This window comes from Leucopleurus acutus (genome assembly GCF_964270905.1).
Source record: "Leucopleurus acutus genome assembly, chromosome: 11".
NCBI lineage: Eukaryota > Metazoa > Chordata > Mammalia > Artiodactyla > Delphinidae > Leucopleurus > Leucopleurus acutus.
The window spans coordinates 83,623,472-83,651,379 of NC_139152.1; the positions used below are offsets into that span (position 1 = coordinate 83,623,472).

Sequence of the window (27,908 nt, forward strand, 5' to 3'; positions counted from 1 at the left end):
TTATACTACACAGTATGCCTCTCTCATAATTGGAGAAACTGTGCATCAACCGATGATCACAGGTGATTTAAAAAAAAAATTTCCAATGCTGTATTATCAATATGACTGTAATACTGTATGCCATCCAAACTTTATAATGATTCATTTATTACCATATAGACGAGGCTACCACAAAGCAATCGTATCAATTACACTAGGCTATAATAAAGCAATCGTATTGCTGCTTCTTTATCAATGCATGACTTGTTATACCTGTAAATGAATATGAATTTCTTTTGCACATTATCTTTCATTTTTGACATCCTGTGTTAGTAATAAGTATAACATCTGCAGTGTTTTGTATCACATAAGACAACATTGATGTAGGTACTGACAGAAGATTCATCTTGTAAACAGACAAGGTAAACTTATGGTATCAATCAGTACAGTACTGTAAACGTATCTTCTTGTCTTCATAATTTTCTTAATAACACTTTCTTTTCTCTGGCTTACTTTGTTGTAAGAATACCATATATAATCCATATAACATAAAAAATATGTGTCAATCAACTGTTTATGTTATCGGTAAGGCTTCTGGTCAACAGTAGGCTATTAGTAATTAAGTTTTAGGGGAGTCAAAAATTATACGTAGGTTTCTGTTGTGCAGACAGTCGCTACCCCTAACCCCCATGTTTTTCAAGGGTCAACTGTTGTATGAGACATAGTGATGAGTGGAGAGTAACCTCACAAAATTCCTCAACTTGTTTCTTTAAAAAAAAAAAAACACTCCTAATACTTGCTTTTTGATAAGTTACCTCTTAAAAAATAAGTATTAAATAAGGATGGGAAGGTGTATGCCTTCAGCATTGTGTTATGTGTCAGTCTTTCGGCAAAACTGGTTTTTCAATCAAAAGAGTCCTAAGAGGATAATTTTCTAGAAAAATGCCCTCTCATTCCATTGAAACGTCATTGATTCCTTCTCCCAATAGTACACAGTGGATGCTATGCCCATTCTCATCAGCCTCTTTGATCTCATTTAACAACTAAAGCTTATTAATTCTTTATTCTCAGAAAAAGAGAATAACGCTTCTCTCTATATGAGTTCAACACCCATTTTTCCAAGACATCTTACAAGTTTAACTTCAAGAAATATTCTATACATAAGCCAAAGTTAAGTTTCCATCGTTAGTATTAAAACAAGATCTAAAACCCTCTACCCTATCGTCAACTTTCTCAAAAATCTTCGGCCTTATATTTTAGATTCTGAATGACCCCTCAGGTCATTCAGGTCATTCAGGTCATGGCTTCCTCAGGGTGAGCTACAGAAGAGTGTAGCAGAAACATATCTTTGCTCTCTTGGGTTAAGCTTTTGACCTGATCTTCTACTGACTGCCTTACTTCCATTGTAACCCCAGGAAAATGTCAATTGAATTAACTGGTTAATAATCAACACACTAGTGGAATAATTCAGAGAAAATCTCTTTCTTTTTCAAAAATTTATCACATGCTCTCTGAATGATAAATGCATGCATGCAAGACACCCCCTGTGTACAATCTATGACAAGTTGGTCTCAAGGTTAGGAAGTTGTAGGTTTAAAAAAATTTTTTTGCTGTTTTTTGGGGGTTTTTTTGGATTTTTTTGGCCCGGGGGAAGGGGAAGCCATATTAGAAAAAAAATTTAGTCCCTATGGTCTTCACAGATAATAACGATTGACAAAAATCACAAAATATTCTTGACTAAAGAAAATAAAATGGAATAGTGCCTCCAACTTCAGAGTAAATACGATTCTTGGATTCTCTGAAGAAATAGAAAGATCTGTTTATCAACAGGAGGGCAAAGATTAAGGTAGGGTTGAGATACACAGATCAAGGATGCTCTCATTTCCTAACCCCACAAAGTTGCATTTTTCTGGGAGTATGTTATGCATTTACACCAACATAAAGTTCAACATGTCATCATTCTAATAAGTCCCCTGGGCACTTGATTTACAATCGACTCCAGCAGTCCTGGGTTTGGATTCTAGCTACACTTTCTGAAAGATGTCTATGGCATAGAGGTTCAAAGTTAGGACACTGGCGGCAGCCTGCCTGGGTTTGAATCCTGGCTCCAGTTTACCAGCTGGTTATTTAAGTTCTCTGTGCCTCAGTTTCCTTATTTTTGAAAGGGAGATCATCACGGCACTGTTTCTGTGAGGATTAAAAGTTAAAGTTTATATAAAGCACTTATAATCGTGCCTGGCCCATGGTATTTGATGAGTGCTTGCAGCTGTTCTTATTCATTAACTATGTGACCTTGGGCAAATTATACAACCTCTCTGAGATTCATTTCCTTGTCTATAAAATTAGAATTATAGGGTTGTAAGAACTGAAAGAAATAAAGCATGCAAAGTTCTTGGCACAGAACCTCATCACATAGCTGGTGCTCAATAAATGTTCACTTTTAGATCCATTTCCATATCATTTAAAAACTGGAAGGTGGGACTTCCCTGGTGGTCCAGCGGTTAAGACTCAGCGGTCCCAATGCAGAGGGCACTGGTTTGATCCCTGATCAGGGAACTGGATCCCGCATGCTGCAACGGGATCTAAAAAAGATCCCGCACACGGCAACGAAGATCCCGTGTGCCGCAACTAAAACCTGCGCAGCCAAATAAATTAAAAAAAAACAACAACTGGAAGGTAAACTGCTTATCAATGAACAATCTAAACCCACAAAATGTTCCACGGTACCAAAGTTTGTATATAGTTTTGGGCTTTTTTTAAACTGTGTTTATATTTCTACTCCCAGCCTTGAGCTGTTTCTATTTAACACCTACCTTGAAACTTTGCCAGGTATTTCAATATTGTTATTGGATGTAGCATTCTTCATTTTTGCTATAGCTGCTAAAATAAATTTTTTCCAAATGCTGTATAGAAGCTAAAGATGATTATATTGTGCCTATTTGCTCTTACTTTACAAGAACATGAACATTCTTTCCTCCCAGCCAACAAGCTTTCTGAATGTCATTCTTGCATGTGTATGAAACACACGGTACTGGACCTGGTCTGGTGCAGACACTTTCTTGGCTGTCCAAGGATCACAGTCACGGTATCTGGAATACAGGGCGAGCCCACATAGCACTGTGCAGGTCAGGATCAACCAGAGTGCCACAAGATTGATGTAGAGAGACCTAAAGAAGGAAAAACAAACCAGCAAATGACAATTTTAATTTCCATCTCAAAGATGAGGAAAATTGTTACATAAATAGAAGAGACTTTCATGATTATACTCAATAGATGTGCATTCTCTTTTGGTTCTCGAAAATGCTACGGATTTTATTCTGGTCTAACGTTCTGTTTATGATGTATTTGTTAATACTTGGAATAGATGGGATTTTGCCATTGAATGAATGTATCCTCCTGGTCAGAGTTCCATGGGCATTATTATCTTTATAGGTGTGTCTAGTTACAGTCCTTCAGAACATCTTGTCACGAAATAGAGATTTTAATAGTCAACAGGGCAGTGACTATTACTCATTTTACCTTTAAAAGTGATGCAATTATAAACTGCTAAACACTGTTAGCCTTTACATAGCAACTCGTCAGGCTTGTTTAAATGTGGTTTGTGATGCCATCCATTAAATACAGGAAAGGCAAACCTGCATTCCTTGGACAGGTATCTTCCAAAACAATGTTCATCATTTTAATTAATGGTGTGTGCTCCAGTAGAGTGTAAAGGTTTACAGAATAGCACTGGAGTCAGTCCTGAGCATAAATCTTGGCTCTCCCTACCATATGTGACCTTGGGCAAGTAATTTAACCTCTCTGACTCTCAGTTTCTTCATTTACAGCTAGAAATAACAATGCCTACCTCACCGAGTTATAAGTGAAACTAAATAAAATAGTATATATCATATAGTACCACGGCATGTAATAAACACTTGTTAAATGGTATTGATATTATTAGCGTTAATATCATTGAATGCTATGTCTTAATAATCAGTTGATAGTAAATATTTCTCCCACTAGGGTGGCTACATTTTCCCCCCGGGGGTGCTGTAGTGGACGCTGATAAGTTGCCCTAGGCTGAAGAGAGGTCTCCCCACACCCACCAACTCATACCTCCTTCCCCAGGTATGTCATTTTGCATAAAATGACAACTGGATTCAGAGGTTTAAAGACTAAGTCCCCTCAGGCCAACCTGGGACAGTCTGAAGGGTCATCCCAGCCCTGGGGCTCCCCTTGAGGCCTCTGTTGAGACTGCATTATAGTCCAACTTCTCCCTCTGGCCAATCCTTCTTCCTTCCTTTCCTTCTCTGTTCCAGTGGTGATGCCCTAGTAGACTCTGGCATGCTAACCCCCATCTCAGAGTCTGCTTCCGGGAGAAGCTACCTTGCAGCAGGTCCCACAACAGATTGCTAGCCTTTTTCCTTGACTGACTACATTCACCACATGTTTTGTTATTGTCTAAAAGTACTAGAACTATATCTCATCTCCAAATCATCAGAAAATATACCCAGACACGTTCTCAGTCACCACACCTCACTTTTATATGAGTTAACACTTGATTATATTGTTTTATTTTACTTTAATGCCATTCATGTAGATCTGATATTGTACCCAGTCAATCAATGTCAGTAGGTCTTGACTTTTTGGCTGGGACTCATTCTTCCCATGGAGCCAATGTTAAAAAGTGGGAGGAAATGGTCCCCCTGAGCTCTTGTGAAAGAGACACACTGGACTATTCTGAAGGAAATTGTTTCTTACTAAGAAAGCTCTAATGCTGTTCTTTCAGTTGTAAAATTGGCTTTTTGAGCTCCATGTTCTCAAAGAAGCGTGTTCCCAAAGAAGAGCATGTGCACAATTACTTTGGGAGAGGCATCAGTGTTAATGTAGATGGATTAATGGATATATAAATTATATTCCTTTAAAGTGTCTTAAAGTAGCAGAACTCCTAAGCTCACTTTTGGGGGATTCCCTATCCAGTTATCATACTCATATTCATATAGATTTTTCATTGTGGAATTTACCAAAGACAGATAATGTCTAAACCAATTTACTCTCATATATTGACATATGACCTCGTATATTTCTCACATTCCCCTTTGAATAGCAACAGAACTGCCACTCCTCCTACTCCAACCCCCTTGTTACTCTTAATCAAGCTACTTAAGAGTTTTATAGCCCCTAAATGCATAGCCTGATATATCAGCATGAAGAACGCTAGTCACCAAGTTTATCTGAGGCCTCCTGACAAAGAACCAGCCACTGTTCATACTCTTTGCTGAAGCCAGGATGGGCTGGGAAGTCCCCTGACCATGCTGTCCTTCCCACCTCTGTGCTTTGCCCAAATCACTCTGCCTACCCAGAATGCTCTCCCACACTTCTTCACCTGCCCACATGTGGTCATTCTTCAGGACCTGCCTGCTTGACAGGAATCTCTCACTTATCCCCTGCCTTCACATCCCACGATTTGAGGTGGAAAAAGGAATTCACATTTACTGGATCCCTACCACATGCGTGCCAAACACAGTATTTTATAATACCTCCACGAGTTGTGTGATATCTTATGATCATTTTACAAGTTTAGAAACTGAAGCTCGGAGAGTCTAAGTGACTCACGCCAAATCACTCAAGTAGAAGTATTAGAACAAGGTTATAAACCCACGACTGTGTCTGAAAATAAAATGCACCAGCACATCTGGCAATATAATGCTCTAGAACATTTCCTCTATATTGTTATACTGTTTCACAGAACTGTTATACCTCTAGTGTTAGTTTACTTTTCACATACTTGCATATATTTTCCTAATTTGATGCTAAGTTCCTTCATGACAAGAGCCATATATTTATCATTTTTTATTCTCTACAGTTCCTCATACAAACAGATGCACAATAAATGCCTATTTATTTGATAAGATTTGTTTTACTTAATAATTGATATAAATATTTCTAAATATCTGATTTAAAACACACAATGCCACTTTGTTCTATGTGATCCTTTTGTAGTATATCATTTATCTCTTAGAATTTCATGACACAAAAGACTTAAACTTGAGCAAAGCTTGACTTTTGAAAGAGTTTCCATAAAGACAACTGATAGTTATTGATGATTCATATACCATAGTTTGTCTTACATTTTTGCCTGGAATCTGTTTTTACAGGAAATATATCTCTGCACTTGGGATTGGTTGACTCCATAGATGCTGGTCCATGTGAAGGTCCCTCCTATAACAATCGTCCAGAATGTGTGTCTTTGCAAAGGGTTAGGATTAAAACTAAATGAAAACAAACAGAAAACAAATTTGAAGTCCCAGCCAAACACTACAGAAGTCTTCCTAGAGTAACTTTGGAATCAAGCAATGTATACCTACATAAACATAAATAAATATTTATAAATATACATACATAAATATGTACCAATTAAGTAATATAAAAGGTAGAAATATTCTTAAGTTCAATGAAATAAAAATTGATACTTTCAGAGATTTGGAAATTCTGGATGGGACAGGGGGAAAAAATGAATGTTCCAATCATTCTGAGCATTTATAGAAATTGTTCTCCCATGGCCATAGGAAATTATTTAAACAAGTCTGCTATGCTGTAATCAGAGAGGAGCATGAAGCTGAAAAAAGAGGGAAAGATTCCTAGGTACACTGCAGCAATAGAAATGGTACTGAAATGAACACAATATTGACACATTTTGTGTGTGTAATTCCTCTCCTAGCACATGTATAGTCATAGTTCTACTTTATATTCAAGCTTAAGAATTCAATTGATGCAGTTTAATGGTTTTCATGTCATTATAATCTGTTCTTAAAATGCTCTGTGCACAAACTAAGTACTCATAGTTCAAAGTCATTATGACATTTACAAAACATTGCTACAAAGAAAGCTCAACTTCCACATTCAAAACATCTTTTAATCCTTCTTAACGTATCACCTTGGAAGGAATGAGTCTGTTCATCACTCATATACAATATAAGCTTGAAAATTTTCTGCAGAATTAGTTTCAATGGAAACTTTCTGAAAATTATGAAATTCTGCAATTCCACTTCAAAGTTTATATTTGAGATCAGTTGAGTAAAGTGCTACATATTTATGCATTTTCCAGCCTGCTTATGGAATGATAAGAGCCTCTATTCCATTCTCTAACACTTAATATCAAAGTCTAAGAGTTTTAAGGGTGTTGGCCCTTTCTCCCATAGAGAAAGTAGCTACTATACTAGCTAATAAAAGTCAAGAACCAAAGGGTTCAGCGAGTTACTTGAAGGAAGTAAGACAAGATTTAAAACATCCACTTCAGTGGTTTTGGCAATACAGAATACATGTGTCAACTATAGACCATACAGAAAATACCAACACAAAATCCTTCCCTTCATTTATCTCAACAAGGGCAGATTTATTGCCCACCATATTCTCAAAACATATCTGAATAACAAGGGATATACAATAAGGCTTTTCATTATTCCTTAATTGTTGACAACCTTGTAACGGTCATAAAAATGTCTAATTTTTTACTTTTTAGAATCTCTTACTGATGTATAAATTATCATTTCAATGCAGCAATGTATGTACTCTTTGTACAAAGTGACAGTTATTTTGCAGAAAAATGATTGACTCCACACCCTTTCCCCTCAACCTAGCTGACTAGGAAGAGATCTGGGAGTAGTCCAAGTCTCCCAAGTGGCCACTGGCTGTTTCTGCCTCTTGGTATCCTTTCCCCCTTCTTCTGGTAACAGCAGCCTAGGTTTGCCTTGGGGAAACGACCATTTCTCCATTAAACAGTCTAAATGGTGGTCAATCAAAATGTTCTTCTCTGCACTAGCTACAGGATGGAATCATGCCCACGCTAGGCCAACTGGAGGCTCTCTTCCTTGGAATCTGAATCTTGCGGTAAAAGAAAAAAAAAAAAAACTATTGAGAACAGCTGAAGTTGATTCACTATAATTCATTCTTGCAAATTAACACACTGACCCTGTTCAATTTCTGACGTTCTTCTCATACATTAGCACCTATTTTCAGAAAACTGGAAGAGAGCCACCAAGTGCAAACTGATTTTCTTTCCTTTTGCCTATGATTTCAGCTTGCTTATCTCAGAACAGGGCTGCTGAAAGAGAAAATAATTTGGTCTATGTCAAAATGAGCACCCCCTGCACGTTGAATGTGATGTACAAGGAAGACACTGTTGATCCCAAAGAGAAGGTGTTTAAAATATTTTTTAAATTGTGTGATATATTTGTGATGAAATATCTAGTTTCTCCATTAGCCTTCTTTAAGAAAATTAAATAGTTGTTGAAGACGTTATACCTTATGCTATACTGAGACTTGAGGCATCAGCTGTAACTTTTCTAGTCAATTTTCAAGAAATAATATTTAATATATAATGTACATTATGTAACATTTATACACATATAATACACACATATATATGTAGCATAATAATAATATACTGTACAGTATCAGGGTAATTTTAAAAGAGGAATTCTCTAGGCTGCTTGAAACCAAAGAACTGTCAAAATGGAATCACTGGCTTTTAGTGTTTTTTTCTTAAGAGGTTTCCTTTTCTTCTCTCTCTAGTATATCTTCCCTTATTTCCCTACCCACACCTTTCAACCTATTCCAGACTTTAATATCTGGAAGAAAATACTCTTTTGCTCTCAATCCCTTCTCAGGAGGAAGCACCATCCTCAGCTCCACGTAGCTAACTACCAACTGACTAACCCCTTAAAGACCTGGTGGAAATTCCTTACGCATGAACTTCCCAGCTTCAAATTTCTGTACCACACCCTTAACGGTTGGTTTGTTTTCTAATGTAAACTTACTATTTCAGCCAAGAGATTTTTTTAACAGAAAAAAAACAAAAGGAATGTTATATTAACCAAGAAGTAAATAGCAACTTACTTCCAGAAGTTTAATCTTGCTCCATTATAGGCATCATTTAGAATAGTACCGATTCCACCTTGAATCAATGCAGCCTGTATAATCAAAGATGCAAATCCAGCCACCATGATCCCAACTTGAAAAACATCTGTCCAGATAACCGCTTTAAGACCACCCTTTGAGGGGAAAGTACATTAGGATTAATGCTTCTACCAGACATTATTAAGCATCTACATGCTTATACACCACGCTGGAGAAAGATAACGAAAAATGGATCTTGGCCAAGAATCCCCCCCAGGGAGACAGTCAGGAAGGTATTACTTAGACCAAACTTTCAAATATAAGCAGAGTCCAAGATGTAAGGTCCTCCCAATAGAGAAAACAGCATGGGCAAAAGCTTAGAGAGGTTAAAATATGTGGCATGTTGAGTGCAGCCAGATATAAATTTTGGAGTGCCGTGGAGTGGTGTGGGAATATTGTTGGGAAAAAAATTCAGAGTCAAATTGCAAATGGCGATATCATAGATTTTAGCCTATAGGCAGGGCTGAAATTCAACCAGTATGCACAAAGAAGGACATACCAGTTGTTGAGAAAACTAAAATTGTTTTGTACTAGCCACTGCCACAAACTTCCCAAGTGTCCCCCTCCAGTCCCTGAACCAGCCCCTCCTTGAGGACCTTGTCTTCCAAAACACTGAGCAACTAAAGGATTAAGACCTAGAATATCAGGGGTTGCATAAGGCTTGCGCCACTGCTAAGGATCGCAGCCATGACAACATCAGTGCCCATGCCATACCGGCTCTTACATATTTCGACTGTTGTTCCTGCCTAAAGGCAATGGGAAGTTATCTCAGGTTTCTAAGCTGAGGAATATTATGAGCACAGCTATAGTAACACAGCAACAGTGAGAGTGAAGTAGGAGACAAGGTTGGGGACCACGGCATGGTTCAAATGAAAGAAAAAAATATCAGTTATGATCAATGTCCTACAAAGGATCAAATTTTACCCTGGACTGAATATTCCTCACCAAAAAAGTTATACCGTGGGAGGCAGGTATGAAGAACCCAGATTGCAGCATGCAACGACTGAAATGTTCAGTTTTGCAAAGCAAGTGTGTAGAGGGAAAGGGGAAATAATGTTCTTGACATACCATAGTGCAGTAGAATGTGCAGACCACACCAGTGGCCACTACAGCACCCCACAGATTGAATCCTGTGACTGTAGAAGAAAAGAAAATGCACGTGTAACTATGAAACATATATAAGCACTTCTCGAAAAATCATCAGGGGGAAGCTATACCATTTATTGGGCACCTACGTCTACACCCACTTGCCATAAACTAGGTCCAAATATCAAAAAATGTACCAAGACAAATGGAGTTTAAAACTTTATTTGATGAGTTAAATACACCTGGCTTCTACCCTCAGGCACCATACAGTATCCAACACTGGCTAAATCAAATACATGAAAAAGCATTTATATTGTAATTAAGCTAAGACACCGCTTGATATTGGGAGGTAGTTACCCAGACTGAATGGGGTCATAGGATATTTGTTGTCATGGTTCAAATAAACACATTATTCTACCAGTCCATGAAAGGCAAGTTGTGTGTGTTAAAATGGGGCCAAGATAGAGAAAAGTCTATATAATTTGTTACCATTTATTTAAGAAGTAAAGGGGCATATTATATTTTTTTAATGAAAGGATAACAACTCTATGCCCACAGATTTGAAAATCCAGATGAAATGACCCAATATCTTGAAAGACACAATTTGCCAAAACTCACACAGGAAAAAAATAGATGATCTGAATAGACCTATATTTACTTTAAAAATTGAATCAATAATTAATAACCTTCCAAAACAGAAAGCCCCAGGCCCAGAGGGTGATGAATTCTACTGAATATTTAAGGATGGAATTATACCAATCTTTTTCAGAGGACAGAAGCAGAGGGAATACTTTATAACTCATTCTATGAGGCCAGCAACACCCTAATACCAACCAGACAAAGACATTACCAGAAAAGAAAACTACAGACCAATATCTCTCATGAATATAGATGCAAGAATCCTCAACAAAATATTAGCAAATCAAATTTTAAGAGCATAAAAAGAATTAAACACCATATGCAAGGCTGGCTCAACATTTGAAAATCAATTAATGGAATCCACCACATCAACAGACTAAAGAAGAAAAATCATATTATCAAATTACTAGATGCAGAAAAAGCATCTGACAAAATCCAACATGCATTCATGATAAAATCTCTCAATTAACTAGAAATAGAGGGGAACATTCTCAATCTGATGAAGATTATCTACAAAAAACTTACAGCTGACATTATACTTAATGGTGAGCCACTCGAAGATTTCCCACTAAGAACAGGTACAAAGGAAGGAAGGAAGACATAAAACTCTCTTTGTTCACAAATGACATGATCATCTTTGTAGAAAATCTGAAATAATTGGCAAAAAATCTCCCAGGTCTAATAAATGATTATAGTAAGTTTGCAGGATACAGCTTAATAAACAAAAGTCAATCACCTTCCTATATACCAACAAAAAACAGGTGGAATTTGAAATTTAAAGCACATTTCCATTTACCTTAGTACCCCCCAAAATGAAATACTTAGCTATAAATCTAACAAAATATAATATATACAAGATGTATATGTGGAAAACTACAAAACTCTGATGAATGAAATGAAAGAACTGAGTAAGTGGAGAGATATTCCATGTTTATGAATAGGACAACTCAATACTGTCAAGATGTCAGTTTTTCCCAATTTAATCTACAGATTCAGTGCAATCCCAATGGAAGTCCCAGAAAGTTATTTTGTGGATAATGACAAACTGTGGATAATTGAAAAACTGATTCGAAAGTTTATATGGAGAGGCAAAAGACTCTGAATCGCCAACACAATATTGAAGGAGAAGAACAAAGCTGGAGAACTGACTGTACCTGACTTCAAGACTTAATATGAGGGCTTCCCTGGTGGTGCAGTGGTTAAGAATCCGCCTGCCAATGCAGGGGACACAGGTTCAATCCCTGGTCCAGGAAGAGCCCACATGCTGCAGAGCAACTAAGCCCATGTGCCACAACTACTGAGCCTGTGCTCTAGAGCCCGCGAGCCACAACTACTGAAGCCCGTGCGCCTAGAGCCCGTGCTCCACAACAAGAGAAGCCACCACAATGAGAAGCCCGCGCACCGCAACGAAGAGTAGCCCCCGCTCACTGCAACCAGAGAAAGCCTGCACACAGCAACAAAGACCCAATGCAGGCAAAAGTAAAAAAATAAAACTAGGGCTTCCCTGGTGGCGCAGTGGTTGAGAGTCCGCCTGCGGATGCAGGGGACACGGGTTCGTGCCCCGGTCCGGGAAGATCCCACGTGCCGCGGAGCGGCTAGGCCCGTGAGCCATGGCCGCTGAGCCTGCGCGTCCGGAGCCTGTGCTCCGCAACGGGAGAGGCTGCAACAGTGAGAGGCCCGCGTACCGAAAAAAAAAATAAATAAATAAATAAAAATAAAACTAAAAAGTAGAAAAGACTTAATATGAAACTAGAATAATCAAGAGAGTGTGATACTGGTGAAAGAACAGACAAATAGATCAATGAAAAAGAACAGAGAGCCCAGAAATATACCCCCATAATTAAAGTCAACTGATCTTTGGCCAAAGAGTAAAGTCAATTCAATGGGGCAAAGACAGTTTCTTCAACAAACGGTGCTGGAACAACAGGAGATCCACATGCAAAAAAAATGAATCTAGACACAGACCTTACACCCTTCACCAAGATTAAATCAAGATGGCTCATAGACCTATATATGATGTTGCCTTTTTAGATAAAACATCAAAGACACAATCTACGAAAGAAATAATTGATAAGCTGGACTTCATTAAAATTAAAAAACATATGCTCTGTGAAAGATAATATCAGATGAATTAGAAGATAAGCCACAGACTGAAAGAAAATTTTGCAAAAGACATATCTGATAAAGGATTGTTCTCCAAATTATACAAAAACTCTTAAAACTCAACTGTAAAAAAAAAAGCCTGATTTTAAAATGTACCAAAGACCTTAACAGACACCTCACAGAAGAAGATATATACATGGCAAATAAGCATATGAAAAGATGCTCCACATCATATGTCATCAGGGAAATGTAAATGAAAACAAGAAACTTATTAGAATGGCCAAAATCTGGAACACGGACAACATCACACACTGGCAAGGATGTGGAGCAACATAACTCTTTCATACATTGCTGATAAGAATGCAAAATGGTAACAGCCATTTTGGAAGATAGTTTGGTGGTTTCTTACAAAACTAAACACATTCTTATCATCCCGCAGTTGCGCTCTTTGGTATTAACTCAAAAGAGTTGAAAACTGCATATGGAATAGTCTCTCCAAAAAGTTGAAATGAAGTCTGAGAAAGCTTCTAGATCTAGTTCACAAGAAATACAGTTCACCAAAATGACTCAGTAAGAACAAGAAAATATGAATAACTCTATATTAAAGAAACTGAATCCATATACCAAAACCTTTCTATGAAAACAAACAAATATCAGGCCCAGATGCCCACATTGTGAATTCTTTCAAGCATTTAAGAAGGAAATACACAGTTTTATACAAACTCTTTCAGAAAACAGAGGAGGGAACACTTCCCAAATCATATAAAGCCAGTATAATTGATACCAAAATCCTGACAAAGACATTAAAGGAAAAGTAAATTTCAGGCCAATATTCCTCATAACCTGTAAAAATCCTTAACAAAATATTGGCAAATCAAATCCAGCAATATATAAAAAGGTTAATACATTATGACCAAGTGAGGTTTATCCCAAGGATGAAAATTGGTTTAACATTTGAAAATCAATATAATTTTCTACATTAACAGTGCATTAAGACAAAGAAGAGAAATAAGAGCCATGTAGACAGGAAAAGAAGTAGTAAAACTGCCTCTATTCATAAACAACATGAAAACCATAAGGGATATGCCAAAAGCCTATTTGAATTAATGAAAATATTTAGCAAGTTCTCAGGATAGAAGATCAACATATAGAAGGCAATTGTATTTTTCCATACTTGCAAATGAATAATTAGAAAATGATATTATAAAACAATACCATTTACAATAGCATAAAAAACATCAATTACCTAGAAATAAATCTAAGAAATATGTACAAGACTTCAATATCAAAAACTAAGAAACATTACTGAGAGAAATTTTAAAAGGCCTGGGTAAACGGATAAATAGGCTATGTAATGGATTGGTAGAATATTTTCTTTTGTAAAGTGACGGGTCAAGTCTTTTGCCCACTTTTTGCTAGGTTATTTGTCTGTTTTGTATTCATTTTATTATTCTACGAGCCAGTAAACTCAACATCAACAGTCATCAGAAAAATACAAATTAAAACCACAATAAGATAATAGATCATACAACTAGAATGGCTACAATCGAAAAGACAAATACAAAATCTGTCAAGGACACAGAATAATTGGAACTCTCACACATCGTGGGGTGGGCATGCAAAATGATAGAACCACTTAGAAAAGCTATCTGGCAGTTTCTCGTAAATTTTTTACATGCACCTACCCTGTGCTGGGTCAGAATAGTGTGTATTTAACTGTATATTGCTTCCAGGTATTCATCCACTAAAAATGAAAACGTGTGTCAAAAAGCAAAGAAAGGGGCTTCCCTGGTGGTGCAGTGATTGAGAGTCCGCCTGCCAACGCAGGGGACACAAGTTCATGCCCCGGTCCAGGAAGATCCCACATGCCGTGGAGCGGCTGGGCCCGTGAGCCATGGCCGCTGAGCCTGTGCGTTTGGAGCCTGTGCTCCGCAACGGGAGAGGCCACAGCAGTGAGAGGACTGCGTACCGCAAAAAAAAAAAAAAAAAAAAGCAAAGCAAGACAAAACAAAACCTGTATAAGAATGCGCTTAGCAGTCTTAATTCAAAATAGCCTAAAACTGGAAACAACCCAACATCCATCAACAACAGAATGGATAAACAGATTTTCGTAGATGTATATGATAAAATACTAGCAATAAAAAGGAATGAACTACTGATACATGTAGCAACATGAATGAATGCCACAAAAACATTTTGTTGAGCAAAAGAAACCAGATGCAGAAAGGCACTATATAAAATCTAAGAACAGGAAAAACTAATTTATGGTAATGAAAACTGGCTGCTTGGAATGGAGGTGGCGATTCATTAGAAAGAATCAAAAAAATTTTCCTGGGATTTGATGATAGAAATATTGTATATCTTGAGTTGGGTGGTTGTCACACAAGTACACAAAATTGTTAAAATTCATCCAACTGTGCACTTAGGTTCTGGGCATTTTATTGTATATAAGCTACAATATATCTCAATAAAATATGGTTTTCGATTTTAAAAAGCAAGAAAAAGAAACGTAAGAGACAAATGAAATAATTACAATTACATGAAATTATCTGGATCCTGACTCTAACAAACACTGAAAAAAAAATCAGGGAAATCTGAACACTGACCTTATATTGATGACAGTAAGGTGTTAATGTTAATGTTTTAGAAATGATAAAGGTACGATTGTGTTTAAAAAACACATCCTGGACTTCCCTGGTGGCGCAGTGGTTAAGAATCCGCCTGCCAATGCAGGGGACACGGGTTCGAGCCCTGGTCTGGGAAGATCTCACAAGACATGGAGCAACTAAGCCCGTGCACCACAACTACTGAGCCTGTGCTCTAGAGCCTGCGAGCCACAACTACTGAGCCTGTGCACCACAACCTCTGAAGCCCACATGCCTAGAGCCCGTGCTCCGCAACAAGAGAAGCCACCGCAATGAGAAGCCTGCGCACCACAACAAAGAGTAGCTCCCACTCAACACAACTAGAGAAAGCCCATGCGCAGGAACGAAGACCCAATGCAGCCAAAAATAAATAAATAAATTTATTTAAAAAAAACAAAAAACACACATCCTGGTACAAACGTCCAGTCATGGAATCCATAAGTCATTGGAATGTAATGTACAGCATGGTTAATAATACTGTATCGCATATTTTAAAAGTTGTTAAGAGAGCAAATCTTAAAAGCTCTCATCACAAGAAAAGAAATTTTGTAACTATGTATGATGATGGATGTTAACTAGACTTATTGTGGTGATCACTGTATTATATACAAATATTGAATCATTATGGTAAACCTGAAACTAATATAATATTATATGTTGATTATACCTCAATGAAAAAAGTATGTAAAAGACATATGGAATTCAGATGAAATGATAAAAGATCTCAGATTTACAGCAAAATAATCTAGTGAGGGAAATAGGAAGTGAATTAAACCAAGAGTTGATAATTATTAGTGTAGAGTTAAGGGTCCATTAGGGTTCAATACACTATTCTATTTTAGTGTATGTTTGAAGTTTTCTGTAATTAAAAAAAAAAGTTTAAAAAAAATGTATCTAGAGAATGTTAAGTTCCAATTCAGCTAAACAAGTTTCTATGGGGCATCTGTTGCACACCAAGTACCCTGTCTATGCTTGTGTCTACTCCCTTGGTACAGTAAAATATACAACTGGTACTCAAAGGGTCAAAATGCAGTCCTTGGATCCTAATTTACTCCTAGGGAGTGGCTCAATAAACTGATAAGAACAGAGTTCTTGAAGCACTGAAGGCAGTGCTTTCTCATGCCCAGAACTGCACTTTAAAACTCAAAAGCCAACATCTTTAGTTACACTTAAAGCCAATAGGTAACTTATGAAGTTTACAGTTCAGCTCTTTACATATGAAGTGATCCAACCATGATGTTGGTAATATTGACATGGAACAAGCCTGACATTCAGAATTCAATAGCACATTATATAATGGAGTTCTTCTTTGTAACAATACTGTTGTGCTTTATTATCTATGTATTATGAAATCAGGAAATTAGAATGTGGAGTTAGCTGGGGTTTTCCATTTTCTTTCTTTTTTTTTTCTTGTTTTCTTTGGGGTTGTTTGTCCATTTTATATTAACTTGAGGAACTGTACCACATTCTTCCCATCACAGAGTCCACTTGTCCATTTTACAAGGAAGTTTTAGAGATAAATTCACTTCTGATTGATAAGAATTCAGGGAACATGGAGTTCCCCTGAAGCCTTCTGAAGGTATGACTAACACACACATTTGCCACAATAAACAATCTCAGTTTCACAGCTATTATCTGCCCAAATCTAGAGAGTACAGTAATCTGCTGATCACTACAATCATCACACATTGGTTTATAGGGATACTATAGCCATCTGTCCTTTGGTCACTAGGAGCAATCTGATATTTCAAATCTCACAGATCTCTGTTTCTTGTATTTTGGACCACATTAGAAATGGGGAGAAGGAAAGTTTCTCTCCCTGCCAGATTTTACGACGGGACCGAGTCTGAGCTGAATAACACAGAAGCCTCTTGGAGATGGGCTCCAAGTTATAGCCACAAAGGGAGGAAGTGCAGTCTTTGACTACAGGGGGCGTTCATTCTGACGGGATGGAGAATGGCTGGTTGGCACATCCCAGAGAAACACTGCCCAGTGAAGTCTACAGATCTTTTGAAGCTATGATCCAGGAACCCAAAGAAGCTGCTAGTGTAGACACTGAACCCACCTGGCCCGCCTCAAGCTGACGCAGGTTACTGGAAGCATTCCTGCACCTCCCCATCTCCCCAAAGATAGAATAAGGTCTGTTAAAAGTGAACCCCCAAATGAGAGTGACATATTTGTAACTCTAAAATGTACCTTGATTCAAAGCCAGGGCAGGGGCATAGATAACAATTCCAGTATACAAAATCTAGGGGGAAAAAGAAAACCAAATAAACGATATGAATTACAAAATGAAATATTGATATTTTTCTATAAATTTAATTATGAATTAAAACTACAGTTTCAATATACTTAATAAAATTTGCTTGTAACTTGAAAAATGTTATTTAAGTGAAGTTGACTCTCCTTTTCCATTTGTGGTGTGGTCATAGGTCACAAAAATCTTTTATGACCAATTTTGTGTAAAAATATGGACTTTTCATGTTGTACTTAGTGCGGATAGTCACTGATACATCAATTCAAGTTTGAAATCAATTTTCCTAGATCTAGAACAATTAGAAAGAGAGAAAGAACACAAATTTAAAAGGGGCTGCTTCCTCATTCATATGCTTTCAAGCTGTTGTTAATCACTGTATAATTAATTGGGAAAATAGTGAAAATTGTGGAACCTTGTTTGTAAAAGTTTGCATGACCACTAATTAAACAAAAGTGTAAATTTGCCCTAAAATTTCCTGAAAGCCAACAAAAATTCTATCCTACCTTTTAAATATTATTTATTATTTTTCATTCGTACACTTAACAAATATTTATTAATCTGGGGTACAACAGTAAGATAAATATGTTCTTTTTTCTCAGAATACCATTTTCATTGCATTTGATCTTTCAAATACATAGAAGCTAATTCTATGATTACTGTATAAAACATATGAAAAAAATGTTATATAGTAGTTGAATGATTAAATTGCATGAGTGATCTATGGAAGTAAGTCTTTCAAATAGCAGATTCTAAAGCTCCCCTCTTTTTTGCAAGAATGAACTAGCTTTTCACAGTCATTATTCTGTCCAAGTTAAAGATTTGAAAATGTGACCACAGGCCACCTTCCTAACATTTGTCTCCACTTTTTCATTTCTGTTGGCACTTCTAACGACGATCCAAAGAGCGTCTGAACTCCGCTGTCGAATGCGAGCTACCAGCCTCAGCTCTGTGTCAGAATCTCTACCAGACCCCAGAGGGCTCTTTCCTTTTATACTGCAAGCGTTAAGGACAGATACAATTTAAGTTACATAATTTACAAAGATGTAAAATGGAGTCAAGTTAAATAATTGCAGAGGCACTCTGTCCTGCTGTAGCAAATGTTTGGGTAACTTTTGAATGGAGAAGTGGAATTATAAAAACGGATGAGAATGACAACTCCTTCCTGGACCTCCATTATCAAACTCATCCTTAAAGCACTTAGCCGCCAAGAGGAAGATAGGTCTAAATGATGTGACAATGGTAGCGATAAGCCTCCAGCAGCCTGGACGAAGGGTGGGAAGCGTTCTCTGTCACTGATTGCTTGGCAAATCTTTGCTTTCCATTTGTGCCAAGCAGTAAATCTACAGTCGCATATTCTTGAAGTACTGGATTGTGTAGTTGGCTTTAAAAACTCCTCCAGAGTGCATGATTTTGTTGTTTTATATCAATGAGTACATCAGTTGGGTTTTACAGTTCGATTTTTAAAAGAGAGCACTGATTCATTTTTTAAAGTATGCTTTCAAACAAAGAAAATTATTACCTAATGTCTTCCTATGTCAGTTAATTTTTCCTATTAAGTTTATTGCTTAACATGTTGCAAAATACTATGAAACATACCACTTGTTTTCCCTTTATTACAATTCCTACTATCAGCTACTACAGTTCCTTCATATATCTTTGTCATCTTAGTAATGCCCTTACTGTCACTTTGGTGGGGACAGAGGGAGGTGTAAGAGGGAAAACCATACTTTCCTAAAGTAACATAAGTGTTGCTTGATCAATATAATATTCCATGTTTACTTAAATCATTCTGTTTTCCCAGGAAGTAATGCATTTGCTGAAACACTGTTCAATGATCTTAAGGATTAATGTTATGTAGTGACAAGTGTTTTTCCTTTTTTGTTTCCTCCTATTTTCAACACCCCTTTTTTATCTTTCATGTATTTACCAAATAAGCTTGACCCAGATCCCTTGTTTAAAAACACTGTACATGAAAAAAAGAGAAAATAAATGAACTGAGGGTTACTTACTGTTTGAACAATGAAGAGGATTGTTCCACAGAGACGAACATATTTGTTAAATCGAAGTCCTAGATACTGTTTCCAAAAAAGGAAAAATGGTTAATATGTAAAACTTCTGGACACTTTTTAAAAACCAGCAGCTTAAGAAGTAAAGGAGTTAGAAATTTAAAGCAACTTCATGACTAATTCGTGTTCTGCACTCCTATTTCACTGTTATTTTAAATTACACAGAGAAAAGTTGACCCTTGCTTTAGAGTACTGTTCAATGGGTTTTAACACAGAACAGCTCCATCACCCACAGGAAACTCCATCAAAGGTTTCTCCTTTCTTGCTCCTTTGTAGTCAAACCCTCCTCTCACCCCTAAACCTTGGCAATCACTGACCTGTTCTCCATCCCTACGAGTTTTGCCTTTTGCAGAATGTCATACCAATGGAATTATATTCTGCATTTTCAGAATGAGCAAAGTGTTGTCCTCCCCTTTCTCTTGGTATCTACCCAATACATTTCCTTTGATACACTTAGGGAATCAACCCTTTCCCACTTCAGGCAACTGTGGAATTGACCATCAAGGTGCCCAGCCTAGGCCAAAAGATAGTCACAGGACCCATGTTCAGCCAATCAGCTTCTCTTCTCAATGGGTATTTGAATCTTAGAGGCAAGATATAAAGACAGAAAACGATTGGAGCAGAAGCAGACTGATCCTGACAGGGTGGCCTGAAGAGGCTGCCCTCCTTTCTGTCCTTTTCAAAGTCTGTTTGCTCAGCTTTTCCACCTATGCTATGAACTACTCCCATATCCTTACAATAAAAAATTTTAACTTAAATCAGCCTAAGTAAGTTTCTGTTCAGAGCCAAGCGTGACATCTGCAGTATCTTATAATATACAAGCATACCTCATTTTATTGCACTTTGTTTTTTTGTTCTTCACAGGTACTGCATTTTTTTACAAATTGAAGGTTTCTGGCAACCTTGTGTGAAGCAAGTCTATCGGTTCCATTTTCCCAACACCATTTGCTCACTTCATGTTTCTGTGTCACATTTTGGTAATTCTTGCAATATTTCAAACTTTTCATTATCATTATACTTGTTATGGTGATCTCTGATCAGTGATTTTTGATGTTACTATTACAAAAAGATTACAACTTGCTGAAGGCTCAGATGATGGTAAGCATTTTTTAGCAATAAGATACTTTTAAATTATGGTATGTACATTGTTTTTTAAACATAGAGGTATTGTACACTTAACAGACTACAGCATAGTGTAAACATAACTTTTATATGTACTGGAAAAGCAAAAAATTCATGCAACTCGTTTTATTGCAATATTCCCTTTATTGTGGTGGTCTGGAACTGAACCTGTAATATCTCTGAGGTATGTCAGCAGTGTGCTTATCTCCAATATTATAGATCATAATGTATTACAGAATTAGAATCCTAGGATTTTAGAGCTGGAAGGAAGCCGGGGTCCAAGACATTCTTTAAGTTGAATATCATTACTACATATAGAGAGAATTCTAAGGCTGACAGTAGTCTTTTCATATAGCAGAAAAAATGAGGGAGGAAAAACTGACATTAGGTAAATATCAGAGGAAAAGACACCAGATATTTTTGCTTCATAATCACAGCTAACATTTATAGAGTATTTGCTGCATGCCCTGTCCTCCCAACAACTCCATGAGGCAGTTACTATGCATAAGTGCATGTTGGAAACCAGCACACTGAGGCACAGAGAGAATATCAAGGCTGCAACCTAATAATTGCTGGAGACACAATGCAAATCTAGGATCATTTGATGCCAAACTCTGTGCACCTAACCACTCTGTTATTCAAAACAACAAGAAAACTGCCCATGTGTCTAAGATCCATCCAGAGTGAGTGAGTGGCACTGACACATAATAGGACATCCTAAAATAACTGATGAGTAATGAATATACAATGCAGTGCAGTGAGTGCTCTGGGGCAAGAGTTCCAGCCCTTGTTCCAGCCTTACTCTTGACTCCACGAGCTTGGGACACTCTAAATCTCAAGTTCCTCCTTTTGAAAATGTGGATCATAGTAATCATTCTTTCCCCACTTACTCTGCAGGATTTTGGAGACTATCAAACGATGTAAATGGATGGGGAAATGTTGTAAACTGTTCACTTAAGAGTTAGGACATTAAGAAGCTGGTAGCCAAATCCATAGGCCTAAGAATTTAAATCTCAGTGATTTACATAAGTCAAAATCATCCAAGTATATTTTGGAAGACTTTTTAGAAAACCCAAGAAGTGTCTTGAAGCATGGGAACAGAGCTGTGTTATTTCTTCTGAGTTGTTTTAGTAAAACTCTATTAAAAATAAATGTCCATGAATTGACAGAGAAGTCTTTGTCTTTTCTAGGTACGTGTATTCATGCTGCTGGAGACTAAAGAAAACTGAAGAGGAAAATGTGATGGAGGTAAGAATGTAGCAAGTTGAACAACAACAACAACAACAACAACAAAAATATATATATATATATTTTTCCCCCCTCTCACAATACTAACTCAAGACAGAACCAAGAATTCTATCACTATCTCAGTGTTGAATGAAAAAAGTGCACAACCTAAAAGTTGAGAATTATGTTTTATTCTGAGGCCATACTGAGGACTATAGCCCAGGGTGGCAGCCTCTCAGACAGCTCTGAGGGTCTGTTCCAAAGAGGTAAGGGAGGAGCCAGGATACATAGGAGTATTTGCTGGGAAACAAAACAAAACAAAACATGTAGTTGAACATCAAAAGATTACTGCTAATCACAAAGAACTGACAAAGTTAATGATTTTAGTGCCTTTCTGTGTATGGGAAAATGCAAGAGTCTGAGTTTACTGAAAGCCTTCCTTTCATATACATCTTATCTATCTAGGGCCAGTATCCTATTTTTCTCCATCCTGGATTCCCCTCAGGGTGCACCATGGGGGGTGGCTGCAGTGGCTGATGGCTTGGTGGCCACAACATCCTTTGTTTACCGAATGGCAGGGGACAGTCTTGTCCATCTCAGATACTGGGCTGCTAAAGAAATACCTAAAGATCAAGTCACTGATCAGTAGGCTCAGAGAATAGCTCTAGAATTTCTAGACAAAACCACAGAATAACAGTAGGTGTCTATGTTACCAAGCAGGACCCTATGGTACCTTCCTGGGATAGACCCCTGCCCCCATGTCCTCTGCCTGCCTCTTGTTTATAGAACAGCTGTAGTCTTCCAGGCCTCCCCTGAGTCACAACAGCCTGGCTCAAGAATTAATGATTGAAAGGCTGTGAGCATGTAGTGACAAAGGAGCAGATGGGCCAGGAGAACTAGTAACACTTCAAACAGTAAATCAGCAATATGGCAGTCACAGAATCTTTAGTTCCTCCCCAAAGTACCAAGATAACAGTATCTGATGCACATTTCCTGAGTTGTTTTACAGATGCTAAAACCTCCATCAGATGGAAGAAGTTAATTAATTGATGACCATGAGCATGTAGCCCCAGACCTACTGGAGCCTGAGGATTGAAAATGTTAACCCCTGTGACACTGCCCTATCACCTCCCCACCAATCTACCAGAGAATCGTGCACAAGGTGGTCACATACTCTGTGACTCCCCTCCCTCACCTTGCCTTTAAAAATGCTTCCCTAAAACCCGCTGGGGAGTTGAGGATTTTTTTATCATTAGCTGCCCCAGACTAATAATAAAAGCTGCACTTTCCTCCACCGCAACCTGGTGTCAGTAGATTGGCTTTACTGCGCATGGACGAGCGGACCCAAGTTTGGTTCAGTCACACCTATAGTCAGTTGAGATCTCTCATAGTCCTCAGTACTTTGAATAACTTAGGGACACTAAGATTTCTACTGATTTTTTTTAAGAGAGAGAGAGAGAGAGAGAGAGAGTTTGGGCAACGTAGTTCAAACACATTGATTTTGCTGGATCCAGAAACATCCTGAAGAGATGGTGAATGCAGTTGGGCTCCTGCATATTTCTTCTCTGTGAATCTGGAAGTTGCTATACACCTACCAGGACTACACCTTGAAGGCAGTGATAAATAGATATCACAAATGCTTCTGAACAGCCAACTGTAGCTAACAATCTGGAACTAGGGAAAGATTTCATACTTGCACAAGAATGCCAGGGTATCTCAATGCTGGACTTCTTATTCTGTATAGTTGATTCCACCTCTCAGCATAAAACAAACAAAATATGCCACAAGAAAGTGTTTTCCATGACCAACTGCCAGGGACATAGCATGTTACCTAACTTCCCTGTCCCCAGTGGCCTGGCATCCACTAGGCGTGGACACCCCCAATGTGTCCACAGCCCCTTTTGCCTGCACCATTCTAAACTCCACGCAGGGTTATAACACTCACCGGAGCCTTCAGAAGCAGCCAGTATGCACCACTGCACAGCCTCTAGGCATGTGTCCACTTTGCTTCAGGCTCTCTTGTGTAGCTTAACTTACTCAGAATCTCTGTCTGCAAAATGGGGCTCTCACAGTATAAGAATTATTTTGAGCATTGAGTCAGATAATGTATGTCAAACAGGCAACCCAGTGCCCAGCCTGTATTAAGCACTCAGTAAACGTTTGCTTTTTGCCATTTTTAGCTGGAACTCTGCTAACTTAGCCTCCACCCCTGCAAATGTGTGGGAAATCTGCTTCTGGTTGAGTTAACGTTTGCTCACCCGAAGAGGCACAGGTCAGTGATTATGAGAGGAGCATTCACCTATGGGGACTGAAGTCCTCTTGCCAGGTTCTTCAAACCCTTTCTGGGTTTTGGAGTTGGTTAACTACAGATCAGAGCTCACGGACTCGAAATGCCTACAGATCTCATCAGGTAAAATACACCAACTGGATCAGCCAGGCGTTCATATATTACCAGGTTGAAATATTCCTCATATCCATTAAGAAATATGTCCTCTGACATCTCCCTCAAAGCAAGAACTCCCTTCAGTCCTTTCCATTTTCCCTTTTGCATTTTTGTTTTGTTTTTGCGGTATGCGGGCCTCTCACTGTTGTGGCCTCTCCCGTTGCGGAGCACAGGCTCCGGACGCACAGGCTCAGCGGCCATGGCTCACAGGCCCAGCCGCTCCACGGCGTGTGGGATCCTCCCGGACCGGGGCACGAACCCATGTCCCCAGCATCGGCAGGCGGACTCTCTACCACTGCGCCACCAGGGAAGCCCCCTTTTGCATTTTTGATAAAGACCTAAATGCAGATAGATTTCTCTACCATAAGAAAGTAACCATGCAGATACAATGAAGAGACCTCAATATAGAAATTAATAGGGAATGAGAGAAACGGCTGTAAAGTGGGGTTCCTGTTGCCACAGGGAATGTGGGCCCAGTGTCACTAGTCTTTTAAGTTTCAGAAGAAGTCAGAATCTGGAATTTTCTTTGACTTCTCATCATTAAATGCTAAATTAATTTTTTTTCAAAACGTTATAAGGGTCAACAGCAACAAAAAAGACCTAAAACTGAGTTTGTCTGGGGTAATCAGTTTGTCACTTTTGAGCAAAACAAAGAAACTCTACCCTGCTCACTTCTGGGGCGATGACTAAACGCTCTCAAACACCATGACCAGAGTGCAAAGGCAGTGCTGCACCAGGGGCACCTCACCCTGCAATGAGTTCACTAGAGCCCAGGCAGTGTGTCACCAACACTTGTTGTGCCATTGGGGCCCATCCCCAGCACCAGTTGAACCAGCCTCACTAAGAAACCACCATCCAGTGGCTCTGGGTTGGGGCAAACACTACATGAACTCGAGGACAAGGTGGCTGCTGAGGATGAGGCTCGGGGTCCTTGGATAATGGTCTGTTAGAGACACCACTTCTGCAGGTTTGTCCATGGAACTCATGGAACTGGGCCCGACCACTCCCCTAAACTTTTATCCTCCCCTGACACTCCCATTCAACAGCTCTTTAAACTAAACCAAACATTCACACTATCTTTGCAAAGCCCTTTCTGGCAGACGATTTGAGAAAATTTATAACCAGGGGACCTGTGCAATTGGAAAGATGGTTTCCCTTAATCATCTCTCCACAGAGAGAGAAGGCAGAGATGCTTAAGAACTCTGCAGCCAAATTTTCCTAGTGATCCCAAGGGAACAATCTCTACCACCATCACCCCAATACTTACGGTCAACATTTACTCAGCACTTACCCTGTGCCAGACACTATTCTAAATGCTGCCCTTGCATCATCTCATTTAATCCCCCCAACAACCAGATGAGGTAGGTGGTATAATTATTCCCATTTTGAGACTTAGAGAGAGGCACAAAAGGTTAATTAAGTCAGCCAAGGTTACCCAGCTAGTAAGCATCGAATCTGGTCTCAAACACGAGATTCAGAACCTTAACCATGTGAGTGCCTGACTCTCCGTGGAAGCCATGTTTGCGAGAGGGATGGAGGGGAGAGTACCCGTACTTCCTGGAAAAGTGAGTGGACCGAGGACCTGGAATGAGGGGACTCCTTTCAAGGAGGAGGAGCTGAGACTTACCCTTCCCCAAGATAACAAGTTGAAAAATCTTTCCCCTTGACTTGGAATCAAAGATGTTAAAGCAGAAATGGCCTTACTGAGCACTAGTCCAAATAACTCCGTTTACTCTGGGAGCCTCTCTCTTCCCCTGAGCTCATGAATGTTAAGTCCCGAGATTATTTTTCGCCTTTACAGGACACCTCTCCCTAAAAGGGGCGGGCAGAAGAGGTGATGGATATGAACGGGGAGAGACTTGGATGTGGTGATGAGCCTGCCCCCAGGAAAATCCCTCCAGGAGCTGAAAAGTACTCCCCTCACCCCATCACCTCTCCCCGGGCCCTCCCTCACCCTGTACCTCGTTGGTGCTGGTAATTCCCAGTTTGTAGAATACCGGGAGAAAGACCTCCGCGCTGAGGACCACCACAAAGAAGTAGGTGATGGCAAAGATGCTGAATATGGCCCCAAAACGGTAGACTTCGGAAGGGGTGCCCAGGACCGTGACAGCCGACATGAAGCTGGCGGTGAGGGACATCGCCACGGGCACGGCGGTCATACTGCGGCCGCCCATCAAGAAGTCCTTGGAGGTCTGCTGGCCGCCCCCCGCGAAGGCGTAGTAGATGCCGATGGCGGCCGAGATGAGCAGCATCCCGGCGAACACTACGTAGTCCCACACCACGAAGGTGCCGATGCCCCGCGGCGAGACCATGGCCGCGCGGTTGCCGGGGCCCTGCGCGTAAACTGGAGGCTCCGCGGCTCGCAGCCGGAGCCGGAACTTCACCTGCGCGCCCTGCGCTCACTTATTCCCCAGCCGCGCGCGGCGGGCGTGGCGCCCTAAGGGGATTAGAGGCGTCAGGCAGGTGTCGGTCCCCGCCGGCACCCAGCGTCTCGCGAAAGGGAAAGGAGAGTACGCTCTGGCAGCAGCCCCTGCGCCCACCGCAGCCAGCAGAGCCCCCCGAAATGGGACTTCGGGGACCCGACCCCCAGGTGCCAGGCCAGGGTGGCTCCGCGAGGGCCGCGGACACCTGGGCAGGTGAACTTGGAGCTTCCAGCCGCCTCTGGCGAATCCTCAAGGAGCGCCCAGACAATTTTATCAAGTGGCACCCGAGGGAACGCACTATTTAAATGAGCAGGCGACCTATGGGAGAGGCGGGTCGAAGGGCAATTGTCATGCCTTTATTTTTTTTAACATCTTCATTGGAGTATAATTGCTTTACTATGGTGTGTTACTTTCTGCTTTATAACAAAGTGAATCAGCTATACTTATACATATATCCCCATATCTCCTCCCTCTTGCATCTCCCTCCCATCCTGCTATCCCACCCCTACAAATACCGTTTGCTAACACGCCTTTACTTTTAGCTTTCCAGTTCAATAGACCGGGTCCTTACGGGAAGATACACCTGGAATTTTTCGATTGCCTTACGTGATGAATTGATGGGCGATTCGGGTGACAGTGTGCAGTGAGCTGAGGACCCGGTCCTTAGGCACGTAAGCAGTTATAAAGGAGAGGAACAAGTCTGTGCTACTGGTTGCCTGCGCTTTCATTCAACAAACAATTTTGATTCCCAACAGTCTCTCCTACAAATGATAGTTGTTATAATACCAGAAATATTTAATAAGCCTACTATTTAATAAGCCTTACCATGTGACATATAACATGCTTGGCACCTTGTACATTAACTAGTGTAATTCTTACTATTACCCTTGATATAGAAATCATCTCCATTTTTCAAAAAAGGAAGCTGGCCAAAACACTTTCCCAAGGAAACGGTAGAGATTAAGATTTTTAATCCAG

At 39.4% G+C, this 27,908-nt stretch overlaps 1 protein-coding gene across 1 annotated transcript in view; it reads right to left on the reverse strand.

The window, feature by feature from the left end:
* Window positions 1-26,819, reverse strand: part of SLC5A8 (solute carrier family 5 member 8) — a gene marked incomplete at its 5' end in the record, with an annotated part of 63,222 nt that extends 36,403 nt beyond the window's left edge. The window contains 7 exons of the mRNA XM_082850062.1: window positions 3,017-3,146; window positions 6,093-6,233; window positions 8,860-9,014; window positions 9,988-10,055; window positions 17,589-17,640; window positions 19,659-19,724; window positions 26,469-26,819. Of these exons, the coding sequence (XP_082706188.1) occupies window positions 3,017-3,146; window positions 6,093-6,233; window positions 8,860-9,014; window positions 9,988-10,055; window positions 17,589-17,640; window positions 19,659-19,724; window positions 26,469-26,819 (963 nt within the window). The remainder of the gene's footprint in view (window positions 1-3,016; window positions 3,147-6,092; window positions 6,234-8,859; window positions 9,015-9,987; window positions 10,056-17,588; window positions 17,641-19,658; window positions 19,725-26,468) is intronic.
* Between the last annotated feature and the right edge of the window lie 1,089 nt (window positions 26,820-27,908).